Genomic DNA, 24,185 nt, shown 5'->3' on the forward strand with positions numbered 1-24,185 from the left:
GGAGTGAGTCTTTAACTCTGCCTGGCCCAGCTGCTATGGAATTAGACTGAGAACCGAGGGGTTAGGCAGCCTTTGGAAAGGTGTCCTGTGTCAAAGGCATCAGTACCTGTATAAATCCGCTTGACTTGCTTAACTCTAGATTTCCTAATGCTACAGTGGGTACTCGGGTAGTCCCCTGTGTTGCAGGTGATAGATGATGATGATGATGTAACATGCTTCCTGGTGATTGGAGGTAGCTCAGGTTTCCTATGGGCTAACTTCATCTGGGGCAGAATGACAGATCTTGCTGCCAGACATCATTCTAGTCACCAACAGTGAACTGGAAGTGGGATCTGTGACTAGGTGCAGAACCGTAGGTTATTGGTATGAAACCTTGCTCTGGCTAGTTGCACGTAGACTCAATTTGTTAGCACTAATACTTGTTTTTTCTTCTCCAGGGTTGCAGGCCACCCACTGGCACAGAACGAGCGCTGTCTTCACATGTTCTTACAAGATGAAGTAATAGACAAAAACTACACACCGTCCAAAATAAGACATACTTGAGTTCTGAATCCATCTTCTCAAACATTAGTGGTTCTTATGCTTGGTTTTAAGAGGTTGTAGTTTGTCTTAGCATGCTGAGGATAAACAGGCACAAAGTCTCCACTAACACCAGTACACTGCTTGGTCTTTGCATATGCTTTATAGCATTAAAGAACTCACTTGTCTTCTAGCTAAATCCCTCTGAATCCTTGATTTAAGAGTATTATACTATGAGACCATCCACCCCTTGCAATGTCTCACAGACCTTTCCACTCTTATTTGCAATGACTTAACAATGTTTACTGACTTGGCCTTACTTGAACTTGCACAGTTGTAGTGTCACGTGTTCACTTGTATTTGACTAAACTGCTATGCTGTTTCTGAGGTAGTCATCTGTCTGAACTTCTGTAGAAAGACTGCTTTATTTCTGATACCCTGTGTGAGAAACACTTATGCAATTGTCTTCAAGCTTGTAAAACACTTTATACTGAAGTAATGAGGGAATTATCTTTATATTCTGTAAGAGGAAAAAAAAGTCAAATTTATATACTAAAGTAACTTGTCTAAAGTTTTGAAATAAAAGTGAAAATCACTTCAACTGTTTTGTCACTCTTGACCTCGAGTGTGGGATCTCATACTTTCTGTGAAACAGGGACTTGACTGTACTAAGTGAACTGGTGTTTCAGCCTTGCTGTGATGCTATTCTGCAGTGTAGTCCTGTGTTACGAGCAGCTAGCACTAAATACCCTTAGGTGCTGGCACTCGTTGCTCAAGTGTTAAAGAAAGTATAAAGGTACTGAAAGCTGTTCCTGTGTTGTGCAGCCAAAGCTGGAACCCCATTCATGTTAGGCAGTCAGCAGATCTGTGGCTTCAGTAAGTTTGGGAAAAAGAGTACCTTTCTGCTTGGCATGAGAAGCATCAATCTAGCTTCAACTAGCAAGTGAAAATTATACCAGCCTATGGAGAAAGGAATGTTGGCATAACCTATAATATATTATAACTTTGGTCCTAGATGAAAGTAGCCCTGCTCTATGAATACAATTAGGGACGTGAAGCTCTACAAGCTGGCTGTAAAATGTGATCATAGATCACTTCCCTGAACGTTAAAGGAAGGAGAAGCTATAGTATTGTGCCTCTGTGACCACCGGTGAAATGCAGATTGATACCTGGGCTGCAGTTCATGAGCAACACTGCTGAAGTAGTCTTTCTTGCTAGATGCTTCTGTGGCTGGAGAAGCTTCTGTAGTGCTTCCAGATGTGACTTGGGAGTTACTCATCCAGATGTTCTTGAAAATAAATTCAAGAATGCTCTAGCAGCAATCTGCTCCAGTGTTTTGTGCTATTTGGTAACAGTACGGGTTGACTTAGACTTGGCGTCGCTGCTTTTTCCTTATAATATTTATTACCACATCCTACAAACTTACTGGCAAAGTTACTAGTTTCCTTTAAGACCATTAGCCTAATTTATGGAAATCTAGATGTAAAAGATTGAATTGATAGAGCAGTGGTGGCAGCTGGGATTATATGTAGTACTAGTGACTAGCTACACTGAATAATTAAATGCTCAAATAATTGCTTTTTCTCCCTCCTACTTAACGAAGACTGCTAAATCTCTCCAGCAATCCTATTCATGAAACCAGACCAAAAATGACAGAGCCCACTTGCAGCCTAGAGCTGTCTAGCTTTTCAACACAGTCCTAGTGTTTCATGAAGCTTTTGACAATGTAAAATCGATTCTAAATTTCCCTGTGCTTGTTCTATAACACTTAAAAGTTGAGTTATTCCTGGAAATGGGGGAAGAAGGGCTAAATGTATATGAGGTTTTATTATTTAGGTTTAGATATCTGGTAAGGTGTTCTTTTTCTTTTCTCAAACGTTCTTTTCAGAGAGAAGCTTCTTTCAGAAATCAACGTAAATACCCCATCTTATCCCTTAAAGGAGGATGACACAGTCTATATCATCGGCTGTGGAAAAAAGAGAATTAAGCTAAAGAGGGAAAAGCTGCAGGCTTGATGTCAAAGTATTCCTGTTTCTAAAGTGAGGACTTCAGAGCATTGACGTGGGATGTTGACAGAGCATTTCAGATTTCACCTTCTCTTCAGGGCTAACTAGAGACCTTAATTCTCGTGTAGTGTAACTGGTTCTGCTTCTGTGCAGTCTGCAGTACTGGGAGGAAGACGTGGTCCGACGTTAGCTGTGCCTAAACCCCAGGGATCTGGGCACTGTTCCCGGCTGGGGAGTCTGCTCTGCAGGTGAGAGGATGAGATGTGGGTGTGCACCCCTTCCCCTGCCTGCTTTGCAACTGGGAGAAAGGGACTCTGTTGCATCCTCTAGCCTGGGTGAGCTAGGGACTGGGACCGTAGCACACTGTCGAGTGCGGTTGCCTTGCAGCATGGATGCAGTTCACGTTTGCTGCTCTGGCACAGCAGCATAAATTTTACTGAAATGGGTGCTCGTGGGTTCTGCACAGCACTGGGTTTCAACTTCTTTAGCTGGTAAACTGAATTGTCACAGAGTGGAGAACCACAATTGATTTTTCCGCCCTGTCAAGTTCTTTTAGTGTAGAGAGCAGAAAATGGGTGAAGGTTATTACAGGTGCAGGAAGAACACTTCGTAAAATTTCAAAGCATTTGCAATGCCCTGTGGTGAATTCATTCTCGGGTGCTCCATGCTAGTTTGTATAGAAGCTGTTTCGAAGTCCGTGCGTTGTCTCACCTGACTTATCAAAAGACTGGTCTTGTATACTTAATGGTCTGGTTGTTTTGGAAAGGATAGAATGTGAGGCCTAGCAGACGGTGCAAATGGAAGAGAGTTGGGATGAAAACTCTGATGTCTGAAACACGTGAGATTTTTGTGCTTGGAGTCAATGGAGCAAGGATTTCACTTGTGATCTGTATTCCTGGGCACTGAAAAGCAATGAGCCATTGATATACACTGTACGTTTCCACCTGTCATTTTAGCGTGCGTAGCTCTTCCGTCATCCATTGCCATATGAACAATATGTTTTGTTTCCCTTCTCCTATTCCCAAGTTGTTCTGTGCATTGGGGGTTGCTTACCTCTTTCTTTGGTGTGATTACACAGCTGGACACCTTAATAAAACCTCAGAATCTTTTTAATTGACGTAGTGTTTTTGTACTCGTCACCCTTTGTTAGCTGCACGATTCACTGATATTAAAAACCGTAATAGCACGAAACAGGAGACTTAATACTAAGTTAGACCTCTGATCCATTTAGCATTGTGTCCTCGAAAGATCTCTGTGTCAGCTTCTTGAGAAGGAAACCTTGCAGCAGGTGTAGATTTGAACTACAGAAAACAGTTTTATGGAGGACGTCAAGGTCCCTTTGCCCCAGAGCTATTCCTTTAATGTTTGTCCAACCTGTCTTTAAAAACCTCTGATGGTGGAGACCCCACAGCCTCCAAGGCAATCCATTTTAGTAGGGAATATTTCTGTTCCCTGGTAAGTAGGGTACAGTGGAAGAAACTAATCCAGAAATAGAGGGATAAGTGTTAAAAGACCAGTGGAAAGCAATTTAAATTCAATATATTTTTATTCTTTGTAAATACAATGAGTACAACTTTTTAACTTCACAAATCAGTTAATCCACTTTGTACAGGAAAAGTTTTACTCATTCTATGATAGTCCAAGTGCTGATTTTTCTCAGTGCTAGTTCCTAATAACAAATTTTGAAAAGTACAGCAGCTATCTTTAAATGTTTTTTCTACATTTTTCATACATCAAATAAGCAGCTTATAACGTTTTTGTGTGTGAGAGGGTGTAGGCGAACAAGGCTTCGAAATTAGAACCTGGAGTTTTCTAAAAAGGCATTGGAGACTTTTGGAAAATGTTAGCATTGGATCAGTCAACAACCTTTCTTTCTTTGAAATAAAATTCCTTCCATTGATTTTTTTTTTTTGTTTTTTTCATAGTCATTTCACTTCTCTGCGCATCTCATTGACAAAGAGTTTGGCCACCGTTGCCTTTGGTTTCAGCACTGTGCCAACGGGACACCCAGCAGGTCACTGAAGCGGTCATCTCCATTGTATTTGGTTTTGCTGTTTGAGTCTTCCTTTCTTGACTTGTATCTTTTCAGGTGTGTGTCTGAATGTGTGTCTGTGGGGGGGGGGGAAGGAGGAGGAGGGAAGGACGGGGAGGAAGCGTATAAAGCTCTTCTGTCTTTGAGATGTTAACTGAACAAATTGCGGTGACATCCACATCAAAGATCACCAGTTCATTTTGCAGGAAGAATGGAGCTGCTGTCATAAGCTACTTTTTAATCAGTTCTGAAGGCCACTTCATGATGTATTATAGCAGAAGCAATGTTTCGGTAACCTGGTCTTAAATGTTGCCTATCATATTAAAAACATTTTCCCAACATAGGCTACTTTTAAAACAGTTCTGAAGGCCACCACCTCTCATGTTACAACAGAAGCCAAGTTTGGTCACCCAGTTCCAAATACTGAACAAACTAAAGTACCTTCTTTCACATTTTGTCTCAGATCTGCCAGTTAAATGGGAGAATAGCGGAGTCTTTGTTAACTATGACTGGCATCTGAATTGCCTCCATCCTGTAGTAACAGGAATAGCAGCCAAATTCCAACCACTTTCACTTTTTCTGTAGAACAAAGCATTCTCTCCATGATCTAAATCAGTCTGTTCAGAGCAGCAGAATCATATCTACTGGGGTATTTTTTGTCAATGGGTTTAAAGGCTAAACATTCCCAGGCTTATGCTTCGTGTAGATTTTGTTAGTTGAGGCTTATTCTCCATAGATAAAAGTTCTTCTCAAACTGTCTGTCCTGATTGTTTATTTGAAGGTAACTTATATGTCACTGGATTTGTACATATCTGAAAGCAGTCTTGTAATTGGTACATTCCCAATGGTCTTTTTGAAAAACACTTCTTCTATTGTAGATGGACTAATCGAACGTAAAGCTGGTAAAAGCAATAAAAGTTTTCCAAAACGACAGGGTTGTGTGGGGTACCTGGGAGACAGAGAGAAAAAATGTTATTGAAGTTTTTCAGTATTTTTTCAAAGAAATTATTTTACTTTATAGGAAAGACCAGTGTTCAACAAATTGTACAGATAGGTGCTACCTGTGCTCAAAACCCCCCTGTGTTTTGTACTCACGTCAGCAAGAAGTTGACCCCAAGGAAAACTCTCTGAATAGAGGTTAGCAGAACAGAAACCAATGTCTCTGAGTTTTGATTAGCTTTGATTGTTTATTCCCTCAGAGCAGTAGCAATACAGAGACAGGATCTGCTCTGACTTGTCCCTCATAAAACAGCTGTGTTCTTGATGCAGTTCAGGGAAGAGCTTGACCTATAATAAATACCCTGTCATTTATAGTGCAGCTTAAACCCGGCTGGATTGTGATGGTAATCATTTTGCCCCCTCTTGGTTGCCATATACACTGAATACCGGTTGACATCTGGAAATCATTTTTTTGTTAAAGCAGCTGTGTTTTATCCCCAGGTAACGTGTGTGTGTAACGGGATGTTTTCCATCCTTTCTCCCCGCTTTTGAAGCTAACACAACATAGGATGTGTATTCCAGCTCTGCTTACTCTGGGTGATTCTCAAACCTCTGCTTAAAGTGGTCTCCCTAAAAGAAAGGAGAAGGTTGTCTGGAGAAACGCTCCCCTTCTCCGCTCTGCCCTCGCTTTCATCCTGTTGAGAGTGACAGCACTAAGATCTCTGAAGGGCTGATACTGCTGTAACACTGGCAGGAAGGTAAATTCAAGCCAGAGGGTGAAACTCAAGCTGAAAGCCCTGTCCCGCTGGGGTCAAGTGCACTTTTTTTCCTTGTAAAAAGACATCTTTTACAACGGACGCTGTTTAGCCCGGTAGCTAAATATTTCCAGCAACGCCATGGAAAAGTTGCCATGCTTAGAGTGGAAACCGTGCCTATGTAAAATGATTCCTCCCTGGCTTCTCTCTCCAGGAGGCCCTGCCTCACTCGCTCTCCCAGGAACAATCTTCATGGGAAGGGTCTTGCGTAAGAACAGGAAGAGGTTGCAATGCAGCTGTTGCTCTTTTTGCTCTGAACTAGCCCTAACGGGATGGTATTTGCATTTTCGCTCCCGTACCCCAGGCAGCGCTTCCGAGATTGCTGCCGTTTAACTGCTGACGCTGAGCGGGCTTGTGCTGGACAGAGCTACTGTGAGAACAGATCCAAGGTTCAGAAGATAAAAATGAGCTTGAAAGTTTCTCTTCCGCTGCTCCGTCTCCCGCTGTGGTAGTCTCATGGGCCTCCGCTGCGGGTGAAGGACCTAGACACAGACTTTACACGACCTGTGGCAGCTCTCCTCGGAAGCCCTGGGCCATCCGGAGTGGCCGTTGCAGGAGATGTTAGGTGCACTCTTCAGGCTTCTCCCCTGTCCCACCGCTCTGAAGTGGTCCGTGGGAGGAGGCTACTGATCTGATCACGGCCAGCTGTTCTAGAGTGTGGGGTTGTACTTCGCAGGGTACGTTTTGTGCACTCCTGCCCTCACCTCTGTATACTTGGTAGGGCAACAGCTATAGTTTTTACAGCAGGTTTTAAGATTTCTCTGTCCCATGGGAGACAAGGGGGAATATATTCTTCCCAAACAGTGATTCGCATCACTCTGCTGCAGCACCAAAATGGGATTCACAAGTTCTGAGTTTTTCATTTCAACCTGAGAACAGACTCGGGGTAGCATCTTGGAAGAGCCATTTAACTTCCTTGTGTCCCAATTTCTATGTCTGCAAAATGTGGGAAATTATACGGGGGTTGGAGATCTAGGATGAAAAGCACACATACTGCTGTGAGAGGTGAGGTTTTGAGCATCACTATTGGCAGTATTTAACTGAATAAAACGTAGAGGAAAACGTAGCCTTCTGAACTGCAAAATGTTCCACAGGAGGTATCACTTCCCAGGGGAAGATCTTTCCTTTTAGTGCTTTTCCATCCATCTGAATAAATTGAGGTGCTGGAGAGCATCCAAAGAGCAAGGAAGCTGGTGATGGGTCTAGAGCTCAAGTCTTACGAGTGGCAGCTGAGGGAACTGGGGTTGTTTATCCTGGAGAAAAGGAGGCTCAGGGGAGACCTTATCGCCCTCTACAACTACCTGAAAGGAGGGGGTAGCGAGGTGGTTTCTTCTCCCAAGTAGCAAATTATAGGATGAGACGAAATGGCCTCAAGTTGCACCAGGAGAGGTTTAGATGGGATGTTAGGAAATATTTCTTCACCAGAAGGGCTGTCAAGCATTGGAACGGGCTGCCCAGGGAAGCGGATGCGTCACCATCCCTGGAGGTATTTAGAAGATGTCTAGATGTCACGCTTAGGGACAGGGTTTAGTGGTGGACTTGGCAGTGTTAGGCTAATGGTTGGACTGGATGATTTTAAGGATCTTTTCCAACCTATTCTACGAATCCGTTTCATCAGGAAATGCCAAATCCCAGCAGGCTGACAGCCAATGTATACTTGCTGTAACAGCCCGATCCCCGTTTCACTCAGTGGAAATGTCACCTTCGCTACGGGGAGAGCAGGATTCTACCCCTACACCCACAAGAAGTATCGAGAGAAGGCAGCACTCACCTGGTATGGATGTAGCTGTTCAGGGTGAGCTGGGCTTCATCTTGAAGGGCTGCTATGGCGGCAGCGTTTCGGAAACTCCGCAGTTCGGAACCACTGTGTGTAGGCACTAGAAAGCAGATCAGTTACTAGTTCAGCTTGACTCTTGGATGGGTCAGAACAGTTCAGCTACTGCTCTTAATGGAAACCAAGCGTTCCCATTAGTTCCCCAGCACTCCACCGTCAGCCTTTCAAAACGCAACGCTGACTACTGGAATTCAATTCCAGGAAACCTGTTGGATGATATAAAGCTACACCTGGTTCAAAACATCCTTTTTGCTTTAAAGTTGCAAGCTCCTAGTTATCAGACCAGACAAGCGAGAGATTCCTTCTGCTTACCAGCTTTAAAAGTGACGATGCATTTGAGACAGGCAAATTCAGTAGCATCTAGCCGAAGTTGTCTAAATCTAGCCACAACCTCCTGTAAAGCCTGTATTTCTGAAATAATTTTATTCAGCTTCTGAGAATCTGTATTGTCACCGTTCATGCCTAAAACAGAAACAGATGAAATAATTAATATTAAAGGCATTTGCTTTATTTTATATTGATTTCTGACAAAATCCTCTGTATCAATATCCACTCTATTGTCACACTTGTCTATCTGGTTCCATGTAAACTGACTATATTGTATGAAAGTTAATATAAAATCTTCTCTTGGATGATAACAAACACAGTAATTTGCATTTAAATGACAATGCAAGCAGTCATGAATACAACAAAACAACATTATTTGCATTTAAATATAGATTTATAAATGACAGGTATGCTCTATTGTTCAGTAGGAATTTGTTATTCTTTACATGTTGTTCTTTTTTTCAGTAATGTATTTTTATGGTAATTTTTCTAACAAAGTCATTAAATTGTGCAATTCTTACCAGATACAGCCAGTAGAGTGTTAGCATCAACTGGAATGGCCCATTGTGCTATTCCTAGAACAAACAGTTCTCTCCAAGCATCTTCCAAAAGCATCAGCTGTCATACAATAGATGTACAATATAACATAGTGTATAATTTATAGATTTATAAACAATTTAAATATGTAAATTTCTGTTATTTTAAAAACTACTTTAAATGCCTGTCATGGTATTTTCCCCACAGCATTCGTTAGCTCTTCTCTTAGCTTTTTGAGAAGGTGTCTAGAAATAAGCCTGTGCATTGTAGAAAAACACTGAGGGTTGGCTCACCATGTTGTGCACCATGTTGTGGACCAAAAGGGAGGAGAAAGAGAAAGGAGAGCGAGGACTCCCACCCCAGAGAGCTTGCTCACCACATGAACACTCGCCCGTTTTTCAGCACAGTGCGGGCTCTCTCCTCCTCTCCCTCGGCACACAGACCTGTCCTAGGGCAAGTTGGACGAGTGCTCTCCCATTGCTCTCTAGGGATTAGGCTCCTTTCCCTTGGGAAGGCAGGATTTGTGAAGACAAGCCTGGACAACATCCTGGAACTAGATCACTCTGTAGGGAGCACTGCTTTAGAGCACACGCGTATCTTTAACTCCTTCCTTACTAAGCAAGTGTTTAGCTCTTTCAGGCACAGCATCTGGACACACATACGGTTTCTCAGCGTCACCTGTTTTCCTGCTTTTTGCTTAAAATCACTCAGAAATTCCAGGCACTAAGAGCTGTTTCCTTTCAGAGAACTGAGTATCCAGCCACCTACGCTGACAGCGTTGCTAGTTCTCTGCAATTTTTGTACATTGCCTGGCTGCATGGAGGACGCATCTTTCTCTGTTTGGAGGCAATGCCTTTGATTTCCGTGGAGAGGCAGTGGTGCATCTGAAGAGAAAACAAGACTCCTGGTAATGCAGACTGGCAAAGCCAGAACAGACATGTTTCGTCTTGAGGGCATCTATGGATTGTTGACCCAGATCAACTCTTCAGAGGGGGTTTGGAGGGCCCCCAGTTCAGCTGAAGTTTATGGCCTAAAGGACATGCTGTGGTGCGTACACACTGCTGGGACCTCATGTCTCTCGAGAGAGTGGGAGAGATTTGCAGGGGTCAGAACTGTAGTGGTCTCCAGAGGTATCATCTGGTGGCTCCATGCAATGAAAATGGATCGCCCAAAACTCATGCAGCAAAGAATACCAACCCACAAGCATCGCTATTGCTATGGTCTCTGAAAGCATCAGCAGCTTAGCTTCTTAGGAAAATAAGAAGGAGGGTATGTTAAGTCTATAAGGAGTCTGTAAGGAAGAACAAAGTAAAAAAATGTGTTGTACCAAATCAGTTATGATTTCCTTGGAATCAGGTATGTGAAAGTAATAGATGATACAGAAAGCGTGCTCTAAGAGCGAATCCTTTATCTACGGGCTAACTCCTAAGAGTGTTATGACTTTTAAACCACCCTGTTCTGATCAGAATGGGAGGAAGAGCTCTCAGGGCCTCTGCTCTCAGCTCGTGCCTTTTTGTGCTATATACTTTGCAGAACTTCTGCGTAACGTGGCTAAGGAAATTGTGACAGGAAAGTATTTCTGTCTCTGCATACAACTACTGTTTGAAATAACTCCACTGGCATTTACGGTACTGGAAGCTGCCCAGATTATTGTATGAAATGGAGGGGGATCTCTAGGGTGCGGTGCCCATCTCAGGTCTGTCCTGAGAGTAGCTGAACCTGCTCATAAGCCTCCTGACTGCTTCAGCCTGCGAACCCAGCCCCTCCTCAGGATAATCCTGCCTGATGGATGTGCAGGTTTCTGTATGACATAGGAAATGATTCGCCAGCCTTTCGTTTGCTTTTGTAAAACTTTTTTTGGTCGTTCATTCAAGCAGATACAATGGTAATGAACGGTGGTTCCTGCAAGATATCAATTTCTCATGTTCTCTCCCACTAAGTCTTTAAAGTCAGAAGACTTTAGAAACAAGAGACTATTCCAATAGCTGAAGCTTTCTTCATGCCTATGCATAAGTCTGTAAAACCACCAATTAAAATAATTCATGCTGAAGTCATGCTCAGCCCTCCTTCAAAGAAACAAGAAATGCCAGGCTTTCTGAAGGACTAGTTTTTGCTTCTTAATCAACCCTACCCTGTAAGTACAACCTTCTGCTGGTGACCTGCATTGGGCCAACCCGTCTTACGGACAAGCTGGGCGGGTGTGCAGGCCAGCAGAAATGAAGCATGGCATTTTTGTTGTGTGGCTTCCAATTCACGACGGGACTAGCTGTATGGAGCTGGGGAAGGGACACAGCCTGTTTTACCGAGGGTAGTGACACGCCAATCCTCGGACTTGTGTTTTGTTGGCAGATTGGTTTCTACTTATTTCCTTGCCTTCGAGATGAAACCATCACAGAGTCCTAGAATCACAATGCGCTTGCCTTTTCAGAAGAACACAAACAAAAGCAGAATCCAGGAAAGGGTTTTATACTGTCCTTGGGCAGATGTCAGGGATACAAAAAGAAAGAAAAATGCAGACATTTACAGCTGGGCCATTGTCAAATTAAATAATGCAATGGCACTATTATAAAAATCAACTGTCTGATTATTCATGAAATAAGGTGATGAAAATCAGAGTTATTTCTTCTCCAGCTCCCCTGACAGAGGAATTATGCGGAAAGAGGCCCAGGTCAAAGTTTTAGAGCTGAGCAGCTCTAAGTTTTGAGGAAGTTGGTTTGCAATGAGGTACAGCAAGTCAAAGTGGTGTTAAGGAAAGGCTGAGATTTTAATCTGTAATTCACTAACATTGGTCCCTGATAGGAAAGTGAAAGAGGCAGGGGCTTATTTAAAGACAACAGGAATGCTGCTCTGGTGTCTGCTGTAGATAAGCAGGCCTTGCTGTCTGAGGCATGCTTGGTCATGTGCAACAAAAAGACTTCCCTTGCTCCCAAAATCCTGCTGCCCCCACCTCTGCACGCTGACGGAGACGACCTCGTGGGGAACGCACGGGCATGGCGCCTGCTAAGGCCTTCGCCTAAGGAGCCTCCCGTGGGCATCGCCGGTCTGGAGAGGGGCCCAGCCCCTTCCCAGGCGCTGAGGCGGCTGCTGAAGCGGCACGCGTGCTGCTCGTCCCCCGTAGTTGGGCCAGCTCCTTTGGTTGCTTGGTGTGACAGAGCCGGTGCTCCACGGGAGCAGCGCCAGCAGAAGGGGACAGTAGGGAGCAGCATGCTGCCCTGGCACTGCCGGCACCCCAAGGGTACGTGTAACCTCCCGGGCCCTAGCTCGTTGCTACCCCAATGCTCGCCGCGTAGCAGTACTGCAGCCAGAGCTGAGCAGCCTCCCCCTTCGTTTAATTTCACACGGATTTCAAAACATGGGGGCGGTGCTAGAAAAGGAACCTTAGCATTATATCACATTGTGACCATCATGATTTACCTTTAGGTAGAAAACATCATCGGTTTGCTAAGAAGCTCTTTTCTTTCAGTTCACAATACGTATTTGCCTCTTAGCTGCGACACTTGCAACACGCATCCATGGAAAGGAGCTAGTTCCTCTGATGACTACTATGTAACGTGTAAGGCACAACATTTCTAGCTACCATTTTGGGAAATTAGCTCAATCATATCAAGGTATTAGATGTCTTTTATGATTGGAGCTTTGCTTAGATTTTCTCCCTTCCATTTTATAATTATCTGATTACTTTTTTTAAAAAATAGTGCGCTATACAAAGCACACTGAGTCCTCATCGAGAACCAAGTCATTAAGAAATTTCTTCACCTCATATGGTTCACATATGATTTTCTTGAGGCAAAGGCAAATTGTCGTGAGGGAAAACAAGACAAATTAGTGTAGATTTTAATTAATGGCAAAAATATCGGAGACTGGCCAAATTCTGCTTCCACCATATTGGTGTAATTTTAAGTTCACTGAAGCCAACGTGAATAAGGAAAAATATTGACTGTGTAAAAAGGAGGGGAGGGGAGGGGAGGGAAGAGGAGGAGGAGGAAGAAGAAGAGGAGGAGTAGGAAGAAGAGGAGGAGGAGGAAGAGCAGGAGGAGGAGGGGAAGGGGAAGGGGAAGGGAGAGGAGAAAGGGAGGGGGAGAGGAAGGAGAAAAGAAGGGGAAGAGAGGGGGAGGGAGGAGGAGGAAGAGGAGGAGGATGAATGGTCTTCAGAAATCACCTCAGTCATATCCTGAGGCTATATACTTAACTAAGCACTTCTCATCCCAAAATAGCAAAGTAAGATGCTGTTCCCCATTTTATGGAGGGGAAAGTTGTCTCACAAGTAAAGAAGCACTTTTGGGATGCTGAGCTTGGTCTGCAGCCCGGTGACTTCTCCTCTAGTACTTGTCCTCCTATAATATTTGTTTTATATTAGCTTTTTTTCTGGCTTGATTTTCACTTGCTTCATGAACTAAAATTTGGAGGAAAGCAGTCTCTAAATCACTGCCTTGTTTTCAGGGACAGACCAAAACTCTGCCCTGAACTTCAGAACTGCTAAAGTCCATTATGGTTTTAAAGGTCCAGGGCTGAAGGTTCAGGACCCAAACTGAGCCCTGAGCCTTCTTTAACAGGCAGGCCAGGCCGGTGCCACTCGCACCGCAGGTGCCTTACCTGGTCTTGCAAGGACAAGGTGGAGAAGGCTGGGACGCTCTTGGCCCACTTGATGCTCATGAACAGAAGTCTGGCTGCTGACTCGCAGACGGATTCGGTGGCCACTTCGTAGAGATACATAGGGGTACCGTTGACTTCATGTGGGTACTAATGTCAGAAAGAAAATAAAACAACTTCATATAATGTCACCAAGGCAACCTTATCTTCCTCTCCCCTACAGCTGCCATGCAGTGCATCGTGCCCGTGCCCAACACAGCGTGTGCGCTCTCATATTCTGCAAGCAGAGGGCATTGCTTTCAGCCAGCTCACTCCAAACTGCTCCCTGCTGCTCATTCGTGTGGATGAACTGTACTACAGAAATAGTTATCCCGAGGAGGTTCAAGAGAGAGTGGAATTATTACGTTGGGGAAAAAACTACCAAAATGCAGTGTCATCCTTTGCCCTGTTACACAATAGCTCACCTCTGGTAGCAGAGTTAGAAGAACACAAATTAAGATTTTGCGACTTGTAACCTGTGCTGATTCAGCTGATTCAGCACTCCAGCCTTGCTCAGCAGAGCAGTAAGTACTGGGTTAACCTTAACCTTCATCTAACTCTCTGACTGCAACAGGCTGCAGGCACGTGCGCAGAGCTAAGCATAACTACCTAAAGGGTGTGCAGGATTGGAATGGAGTTACGTTTTCGAGCATGTGCTACGTTTTCTTGCTAAATAATTTCCGATTTGGTATTTTCCAAAATTAAAATATAAAACTGCATGTTTTGATCGTGTTCATGATAGATTCTCCCAAGCTACCACCTCCAGAAATGGAGAACCATTTTAGTTGTCTCTTCTTTGATTTTCCAGGTGCCGTAAATATGCAGAACGCCACTGCAAATGGGTTAATGAAAAACATCACCTTTTGGCTAATTCCCGTGCAGTTGAGGCCACCGCAGTGCTTCCACTGGGCTGCTCGGGAAACGTCACAGCCAAGAAGCGCAGAGCCAGCTTAGACACGTTTGTGTCTGTGTGAACAAGCTGCGGGCTTTGCTCAGGGCTGGTAGTACTTTCTGGACTACACCACCATGGAGACGGGCATTTTGCTGAAGAAAACTCAGTGGCTGTGGCTCATCCTCATGAAACGAAGTTTCAAGTTGACTTGTGGATGGGCTGCAAGCGGGAGGAGCACCTCTGCAGCCACGAGGGTGTAAGGGTGTAGGAGAGACAGGGTTTGTACAGAGCAGGTTATCAGTCGCTCCTTCTGCGCATCCCTTCTGCAGAGGGCCTCTCACCCCCCCGCACCCCGTATCTCCAGAGCTTTTAGGGGCGCAACAAAAGAGTCCCCCCCACCACCACCTGCAAGGCCTCCAGCCTTGCTCCTTGGCACCTCTACCCCCGAGGCAGGGGGGAGGCGGCGGGTGGCAGGCACCCCAGCAGCGAGGCCCGCAGGCCCGCGGGGGGGCCGGGGCAGGGGCTGACCTTTGGGGTAGGCTGCGCCAGGCCCACCAGGGCCTGCCTTTCGGGGGTGCCGGCGACGGCGGCCAGCTCCAGGCTGTGGGGCTCCAGCTGGGAGACGGCGGTGAAGAAGGCGGGCGCCGGCAAGGCGGCGGCGGGGAAGTGCGGGGCGCCGCCGCTCTCCTCCTTGTGCCCGCGGAAGTAAAGGGCCACCTGCTTCCGTATCGTCGACGTCCGGGGGCCCCGCTCGTGCTGCACCGCTGCGGAGAGGCAAGGGGGGGTCACCACGGGGTCCCTCACCGGGTAAACCACGCTGGGCTTCCCTCCCTCCCTCCCCACAGAGGTTTTGGGGGTCAGCCCCCTTCCCTCTGTCCCAGGGTGGGGGGGGGGGGGGGGGGGGATGCTTGGGGAGAAATGGGCGAGGCTGCCGTGGGATGGAGGGGAGTCATCAGGGGCTTCGGGGCGGGGGGGGACGGACCCCCCCCCCGGTGACACACCACTCCCCAGTTCCGAGGAAGGCCTGGCCCCCTCCTGCCACCCCACCGCCCCGGGAGAGAGGGGAGCAGGTACCGTCTTTGTTCATGTTGACCTCCAAGCACTTCTTCAGCCGGCAGGCCCGGCACTGGTTCCGGTGCGTCTTGTCCACCGGGCAGCCCCCCTGCAACACACGCAGCCAGCCGTCGGGCCGGGGGGGGGAGCGGCGCGCTCACCCCGACCGGCGCCCACCCCCGCGGCGTGACGGGCCGGGCCGTGGCCGTGCCGGGGTGCGTGGCCGTGGCGGGGGGGCCGCGGCCCCGCGGCGGGGCGGGCCGGGCCGCCTTCAGCACCCGAGACAGCGACGGCGGCGCCGCCCCCTCGGGGCGCCCCCCCCCCCCGGCCCCCTGTGCCCACCCCCCACCCGGCGCGTCCCCAGTCCCGCATCCCCGCGGGGACGGTCCGCGGGTGGAAATGAGCGCGGCCGGAGCGGGAAGGGGAAAAAAGCGGAGCTGCCTCCTCCCCGGGCGCGGGCGAGACCCGCCCGGGATGGAAACCGTGGATTCCCGAGGGGCTGCCCCTCTCTTTCCCCGTGGAATTAGCCGGCGAGCGGGCTGCACGCCTCCCCCCCGCCGTCATCCCCGTTCCCTCCGTGCGCAACCCCCCCGTGGGCTGCGGCCGCACGGCCCGGGGAGGGGGGGACGTGCCGGGGGGGGGGTGTGGGGGGGTGTGGGTGGGCGGGTTGGGGCACCCAGCGCCCGACCTGGGCCCGGAACCCTCGGGGAAGGGAGGGGGAGGCTGCGTGGCCGCTGGAGTTTACTGCCGCGGGTGTCTGTTGGCGGGGGAGGGGGCAACACGGGGCGGGGGTGGCCCTGGGGAAACGCGAGGTGAGAGGTGCAGGCGGTGAGGGGACTGCGCTGCGGCTGGTACCTGATTTCCCGATTTGCAAACATAGGTCCTATTCCTCCTGATGCTCCGCTTGAAAAATCCCGAGCACCCATCGCAGGCGTAAACCCCATAGTGTTTCCCGGAGCTGCGGTCCCCACACACTTTGCAAGGGATGTCTAAAATGCGACCTGAAAGGAGAGAAGGGAGAGAGGGAGAGAGCGAGCGCTCAGCAATCTGACCTCCGGAGGGATTAGCCCCAGAGCCGCAGTACAAGCAAATAATGAAGTGATTTTATAGCCAACTTTCTTTTCCTTGAGCAAGTGTCAGTTTTCTACAATGAGCATTATTCATGCCCCGCTACGTTTATTTGGATCTTCTATAGTCGCCAAGACCCATTTTGGAAGGGAAGATTACAGCAGCGGGAGCAGCAGACTTGCCTGCTAGAAGTGGGGATGCAGAGGGGGGGAGACTTGGCGGGGGGGACTGCGGGGGGGGGGGGGGGGGGGCGGTGTTTCCTTCGCTTTCTGGCGCTCGCCAAGGAGAGGACGGCACTTTCCCTGGGCAGGAGAGCAATCAGGAGACCGAGGCACAGAATAAACCAAAACAAAATAAACTGACTGGGAAGCCAAGTAACCTTCTTTCCCCCCTAGCAAGCCCAGCGAAAGGGGGCTGGCTCCTGCCGCAGACGAGGCGTGCCATTTTCTTCACCCCAAAACCTGCAGCAAAACTTTCCGCCTCGCCTTTGTGCGCGGCTGCGGGCTGGGGGCAGGGGGCTGGGGGCTGTGGGGCTGAGGGCTGGGGGGCTGGGGGCTGCGGGCTGGGGGCTGGGGCGGGCGGGCAGCGCCCCTCGCTGCGCTCCGCCGGGCCCTGCTGCCGCACCGACTTTCCCTAGAATTGCAAAGGCTCTGGAGGCGATGTGAAAACTCGTGCAGACATTGCTGCAGCCCGGGTCAAGAAACCCGCCAAAACCCCGCTGGGTTTCTACACTTTCTCCGGCTTCCCTCTTCTGTTTTCTCTTTCTTCTCTATTTTATTTTCTCTTTTTTATCTTTCTTTTTCTCTTTTTATTTTCTTTTTCTTTTTTCTTTTTCTTTTTCTTTTTCTTTTTCTTTTTCTTTTTCGTTTTCTTTTTCTTTTTCTTTTTCTTTTTCTTTTTCTTTTTCTTTTTCTTTTTCTTTTTCTTTTTCTTTTTCTTTTTCTTTTTCTTTTTCTTTTTCTTTTTCTCTTTCTTTTTCTTTTTTCTTTTTCTTTTTTTTTTTTATTTTTCTTTTCTTTTTTCCTTTTCTTTTTCCTTTTCTTTTCATTTTCTTTTTCTTTTCCTTTATATTTTTATTTTCAGTTTTTCCTTTCCTTTTCCCTTTTCATTTTTCCTTTCCTTTTCCCTTTCATTTTTCCCTTCCTTTTCCCTTTCATTTTTCCTTTCCTTTTCCCTTTTCATTTTTCCTTTCCTTTTCCCTTTTCATTTTTCCTTTCCTTTTCCCTTTTCATTTTTCCTTTCCTTTCCTTTCCTTTCCTTTCCTTTCCTTTCCTTTCCTTTCCTTTCCTTTCCTTTCCTTTCCTTTCCTTTCCTTTCCTTTCCTTTCCTTTCCTTTCCTTTCCTTTCCTTTCCTTTCCTTTCCTTTCCTTTCCTTTCCTTTCCTTTCCTTTCCTTTCCTTTCCTTTCCTTTCCTTTCCTTTCCTTTCCTTTCCTTTCCTTTCCTTTCCTTTCCATTTTTTCCGCTTTTTTTTTTTTTTTTTCTTTTCCCTCTGCCTCAAACATCCTTCTTCCCTCCTGCCAGAACTTAAGTTGGAAATTCAATCAGTCCCTCTCCCCCAACCTTGGTCTCCAAACTCCGACGGCGAGCGCTCGGGGCCGCTATCTTTGTTTGGAAGTAGTTCAGGGAGAGCCCGGGTCGCGGGTGGGTGTGGGTGAGGGCTGGCGGGGGAAAGGCGGCAGCGTGCGGAGCGGTGCGGAGCGCTGCTGGAGGGGCGGGGGGGCGGGGGGGGAATGGAAGCAGGCCGCAGGGGCTCCTCTCGCTCCCTAGAGAATTTAGGAGCCCGAGATACTTTCAGACATGTCTACGCTAGGGCTCTAAGACAATGCCCGCTGGCAGACAATAGGGACATTAGATAAAGTGTTAACTTAATGATTTTGCCCATTGAAACTCGTTTGACTGCCTCCAATGAGCACAAGCTGCCAGCTTCTCCCCTAAATGAAACCCGACAGCTGCTGTACACAACGCGGCGAGAGGGACGGGGATTAGGTCCGGGACTGCGAGAGGGAGGGGTGGCGGAGGGAGGGAAGGTGGGAGGGAGGGAGGGAGGGGGAGAGGTTAAAAGAATAGAAAACTTTTACGCAATTAATAAGGAGCGCAGCGAAAGGAAGCCCCCACCCCCCCGCCCCACTGCCTGCGAGCAAGCCGCGGCTTTGGAGCTGCAGGTAGGCGCCCGTGAGGAGGGCTGAGGCCAAGGCACGGTTTCTGGGAGTGTGTAATTACAAGCCCTCCTTGCCACCTGCCTATTGGGGCACCAGTGACCCGTCAAAAAGTGTAGCATGGGAATTCGGATATCGCACAATGCCAACGGGGGAAAGCGCTCGACTTCCCTCTCCAGCCCTTCGCATCCACGGGGAGAGAGAGGGTCCACACGCACGCACACAAAGGAGGAGGAGGAGGAGGAGGAGGAGGAGGAGGAGGAGGAGGAGGAGGAGGGGCAGGCTGGGGGTGGGGGGAGACACACTGAAGCGGTACGTGCGGCGGTGGCGCGTCCCGACGCAGAGCCCGGCACCGCCGCGCTGCCCCCGCGCCCCCCGGGGACACCGCCGGGACACCCACCCACCCCACCCCCCCCCCCCACGCACACACAGACACACAGACACGACACACACACACACACACACACACACCCCGCTCCCCCTTCCCTCGGCAGCGGGGCCCAGCCGCGGCCACGCACCCGGGCCCACAGTGGGGCCGCCGCCCGGGGCTCCGCGCAGCCGTGGGGGTCCCCGCGCAGCCGTGGGGGTCCCCGCGTCCCCGGCCAGCCTGCGGAACGGAGCAGCCGGTTCGGCTTCGTGGGCGCTAAAAGCGGGCGGCGAAGAGGGAAGAAACTTAGGTTAGTTTTGCAAAACAGTTCTTCCCAGACGGATTTTAAGTTTGGGAGCCGCTTTTTTTTTTTTTTTTTTTTTTTTTTTTAAAAAAAAATACTATGCATTATATACGTATAGATCCACACCCTGCACGTAAACATATGTGCTATATATTCTTTACACGTTCACATAGTCCATCTATAAAACCCGAGCACCTGGAGCGCCTCACCAAACCCAGATCTCCACGTTTCCAGCCGTCGGAGCGGCGGGGCCGGTCCGATCAGCCCCGCGGCCCCCGGCGAGGCGGAGGGCGGGGAGGGGGGGCCCGGCGGAGGCAGCGGCTGCAGCCCCCCCCCCCCCGCCCTCCCGGCCCGGCCCGCAATCCCGGCCGCTCTCTGCCCCCCCTCCTCTCCTCCCAACTCCCCCCCATCCCCGCCCCGCGGGGGCTGTTATGAGAAAACTTTCGTGCAGGACAAAATATGAAACAAGTTGACGGGGAAGAGGCAGGGCGGGGGGTGGGAAGAGAAAAATGTAAGCTTGACACGGGGTCATGAGATAACTGATTAACTCTGTTTAAAAGCGCTCCGGTTTCCCGAGGTACCTCGCCGTCTCAGAAGTTTAACGCTAAGAAAATGGGATTTCTGTTCAGCTGGGAAACAGTTTTGAACATCCCACGACAGGGGGTCCTTGGGGGCTATTTTGTGTGTCATAATTGCTTAAAGGATATATGGCAGCCCCGATTACTGTAATTACCATCAGAGGCTGTTGAAAGAAGTTAGTCTGGGCTCGGGGGACAGCGGGATGGGGTCTCGTTACCACCCAGGCAGACACCGCAGCTGACATCGCTTAGACGCCCACCGGCGGGCAGAAAAGCCAGGCCGGAGTCCCCTTGCCCGGGACCCCCCCCCCCCCCGGGACCCCCGGGAGGGGCTCCCAGGCCCCGGGACAGCGGCTCGGGGTTTTGCAAGCGCTGCCGAGGCCGGCTGCAGTCCCCCCGTGTCCCCATCCCCACGGGGCCTGGTCGGGTCGGGCCTGGGGGTCCCTCTCGGGCGGTCCCCGGGGGTCTGGGGGGGTGGGGTGGGGGGGAGTCGGAGGCACCAGTGAAAGCGGCGGCCGTGGCCGGGGGTGGCCCAGCGCCGTGCGGTTCAGCCTTGCGGGTTTCCTCCTCCGCAAAATGTCTCCGGCAGAAACTCCGCCGTCTTTTGGGGACGAGGCTCCCCGGCCCTTCCTGCCCCTTCCTCGACACACAGAAATCTGCCAGGAGTCCCGACAACGTCCCTGCGCGCCTGCCCACGGGCCCGATCCCGCTCCGGCTCCCCTCGCACTTATCGGTCAGTTTGGGCAGCGCAGCCGGCGGGAAGCAGCCCCGGCCGCCGCCTCTATTTTATTTTATTTTATTTTATTTGTTGCCGCAGCCCCGTTTCCCCGGTTATTACCTCCACCGCGGCCCCGCTACTATTTTTCTTTTTTTTTCACCCCCCTCCAGGGGCTGGCGCGGAAAAATACCGCGCTCAGCCCCACGGAAGGAAGAAGGCAAACCACGCCGAAAAAGGCGGCCGCTCGGCCGCAGCGCCGAGTCCCCGCGGAGCTCCGCGCCGCCCGCCTTCCCCACGCGCGACTTCCACGCCGCGGCCCCCGCCTGCTCCCCGGGCCCCATCGCCGGGGGCCCCTTCCCGCCAACACCCCCCCCCCCCCCCCGGCTTCCCGGCCCCCGTGGACAAAGGGCGGACCCGGGGGGACGGAATGGAGGGCAGCGGGAAGGAGAAGGCCGCGGGGCTGGCGGGGGGCGGCCGGTGGCAGGTACCGACCGCGGCGGGGCCCTCCCGGCTCTGCCACCCTTTTTCCTCCGCTCCGCATCGCCGGGAGCCCGAGGGAGCGCAGAGGAAATCACTGTCCGATCCATCACCTGTCAGACATTAAATTGGATTGGGTATTTTTTTCCCCCCCCTTTGTTACTGACTCCATCCATATTACAAACTCCGAAAGTCCCATTGGGATTATACGGATCGAGCCGTTCTGTACGAGCGGTTAGTCATGCTTTAAATTCCCCAGTTATGAGGTGCATGGATTTAGGATTAAGGAAAATGTGACTTTTAAGTTGTTTCTGCTTTCCTCGTTGCAGGATTATTTGTTGTAACTGGAAACGGTGTGCAAAGTATTGCATTTAAATCCTCCTTCAATAGACTTGCTTACGCGATTCCGTGCAATTGAGTGACCGGAGTTTCAAACTCTTAAAAAGAAATTATTATGTCGCGCAAGATTGCATAAAGCCCGCGAGAAAAGCAGCACCTTTCAACTCCGCAATGCCCTTTAAACCCAAACCTTCCTCCCCTCCGCACCAGCACCAGAGAGCCGCAGACAACCGCCCGCGCCCCGGCGGGACGAGCCCCCTCCCCGCCGCCGGAGGAGCTGACTCTCCCGGGGCTCGCTGCCCCCGGGCTCCTGCCCCCGGTTCCCGGCGCGGAAAGCCGGGGCGGGCAGCGGGAAAGCGGCTTTTTGGTAAGCCCCCCGGGCCCAAACTCCATCGGGGCAACTCCGAGCCTATATATTCGTTGCCACTCCGGATGGAAACACACACTTCTTTTTTTTTTTTTTAACTAAGGGGGTGGGGGGAGTGCAAACCCAAACCACAACCCCCCCTTCCCCTTCTTCTCCTTCCCCTCCACCTCCCGCCCCCCAGGCCAGGCTGCAGCCCGTCTCGGAAAAGCTGCTCGAAGCCTCCGCCGCGTTATTACCCACTTGTTGATCCCGCCGGCTTGCTCATGCTCGAAGCCCCCGGGAGTCGTTAAACTCGGGGCGAAGTGTCGGCGTCGGGGCGAGGCGGTGCGCTGCCCCCCCCCACCCCCCCACCCCAATCCCCCCCCCCCCCCCGGCACCCCCCTCCGCCGGCGCGGAGGCTCCGCGGGGCAGGTGCCTCCCTCGGGCGCTCACTGCTGGCTCCGCCGCGGGGGCCGGCGCATCCTCGCCGCTGCCCCGCTCCCCGGCGATGTCTTCCCCGAGGGACGGGGACACGCTGCGGGGAGGCGGCAAGGAGGAGAGGAGAGGGGCGGGGAGGGGGGGGGGAATGGGAAAAAAAAAAAAAAAAAAAAAAAAAAAAAAAAAAATGAGCGGAAAAAAAAGAGGGGGAAAAAGAAAAAAAAAAAAAAAAAGAAAAAAAAAAGAAACGAAATGACCCAAAGTCGGCGGCCGCTCGCTGCCCTTCTGGGAGCAGATGCTCGCGGGACCCCGGGAGGGTGCAGGGGGGTGCGAGTGGGCTCGCCACCGCGCTCCTGGAAGGCAAGCGAGAGCCACAGCAGCCAGGACAACAATGAGGCAAAGGAGAAGGTAGGATGGAGAGCGGGGCTCTGCGCCGAGCGCCTCGGTGCAGCGAGCAGGGAGATCAGAGCCTGGAAAAATAATGGAAGGGGGGAAAAGGCGTCAGAGGAGGCTGTCTCTGCCTCTCAGAAACTGAATGGTATAAAAAGGGAAAGGTTTCCAGAAGTTCATTACACTGGCTGACTTTGCGCTTTGAGCTCCAGGCTTCGGCCCCTATAATATCGGCAGAGAGGCTGTGACAGGCAGCGGCGGGGAGGGGAGAGGGACGCCCCTTGCCCACTGAGCTTCCCTTGCTTTCCCCCCAACTCCTGCCGCCGCGTGACGTCACCCTGCGCTGGGAAGGGGAGGGGGCAGGGAGGGGGTTAAATGCTAATGATATTAATGAACATTCCCCCCCCCCCCCCCCCCCCCGAGCGGCTTCCACACAAAATGCAGCGGCTGCCGAGATGATTCCGCCTCCTCGCTCGCCTTGTGCCCTCGCTGTCATAAAAAGGGACAACCACCCCCCCCAAAAAAAAAAAAAAAAAAAAAAAAAAGGAGACAAAAGAAAAGCAGAAAGAACGGATCAAGATCCCGTTTCTTTTGCATTTTCCCTTGGCGAGGTGGGGCCCGCCTGCGGTTCGCCCTTGCCCTTGCCCCGGCCTGGGCAGCGGCTGTGCCGGCGGGGCCGGAGAGACGAGCCGAGCCGAGCCGAGCCGAGCCGAGCTGAGCCGAGCCGAGCCGGGCCAAGCCGAGCCGAGCCGGGCTGTCAGCCTTCCCGCTGGGCGGCCGGACCCCGCTGCGGGAGCCCGGCGGGGAGTGCAGGGGGGAGCGGGGCGGGAGGGTTGTTTTTCGCCCTCGGGAGAAGCGGGGATGGCTTTGCCCTGCCCCAACCTGGCAAAACTCCGCGTCTCCCCGCGCCCGGAGCCGGGGTCGCCTCCCTCCCGCTCAGCCGAGCCGGCCCCGCCGGGCAGGGGGGGGCCCCCGCCGGGCTCAGCCCCGCTTCCCGGCGCCGGGACTTGTTGCACGGCGGCCGTGCGAGAGGAGCACGCCCGCAGGCGGGGGTCACTCCTCCTGACCCCTCACACCGGGCCCGGCGGGCGGGCACCCACCGCCCCGGCCCCCGAGGGGGGCTGCAGAGGGTCCCGCCTGCCCCGCAGCATTGCCCTGACACCCCCCCCCCGCACCGGGCACCGCCGATCTCGCCAGCGCCTCGGCAGCCCGCTGCCCCCGAGGGTCCCAGCAGCGCTGCCAGGGCCCGGGGGGCGCGGCAAGGGGCCAGAGGTGGGACCCCTTCCCAATTCGGCAGCTCTGGTTTCGCCGAGAGGCTGCCGGGCTCTCCCACTCCTGTTGGAAACTCTCTGGCGGTGGTAGAGCAGCCCAAGGGGGGGGAGAGGTGCCCATCTGGGAAGGGAGGAAAGAGCATCTCTTC

General features: G+C 51.0%; 2 protein-coding genes across 3 annotated transcripts in view; one reads left to right on the forward strand and one right to left on the reverse strand.

The window, feature by feature from the left end:
- Nucleotides 1-3,642, forward strand: part of SNX3 (sorting nexin 3) — a 21,432-nt gene extending 17,790 nt beyond the window's left edge. Inside the window, exon 4 of one of the 2 annotated variants that reach the window (XM_042803137.1) lies at nt 438-3,642. In XM_042803137.1, coding sequence (XP_042659071.1) covers nt 438-543 — 106 coding nt within the window. In that variant the 3' untranslated portion in view covers nt 544-3,642. The remainder of the gene's footprint in view (nt 1-437) is intronic. The other variant, XM_042803138.1, reaches the window with a different exon arrangement.
- On the reverse strand, nt 2,380-22,376 carry NR2E1 (nuclear receptor subfamily 2 group E member 1). The gene is made up of 9 exons (XM_042803136.1): nt 22,199-22,376; nt 16,439-16,584; nt 15,605-15,692; nt 15,059-15,294; nt 13,603-13,749; nt 8,994-9,090; nt 8,458-8,607; nt 8,083-8,188; nt 2,380-5,506 (listed from the first exon to the last, which is right to left on the reverse strand). Exons 1-9 carry the CDS (start codon nt 22,221-22,223, stop codon nt 5,344-5,346), a joined length of 1,158 nt encoding a protein of 385 aa, XP_042659070.1. The 5' UTR covers nt 22,224-22,376; the 3' UTR covers nt 2,380-5,343.
- Nucleotides 22,377-24,185: the final 1,809 nt, after the last annotated feature.

Source organism: Tyto alba, unplaced genomic scaffold, assembly GCF_018691265.1.
Source record: "Tyto alba isolate M040663 unplaced genomic scaffold, T.alba_DEE_v4.0 Super-Scaffold_40, whole genome shotgun sequence".
Lineage (NCBI taxonomy): Eukaryota > Metazoa > Chordata > Aves > Strigiformes > Tytonidae > Tyto > Tyto alba.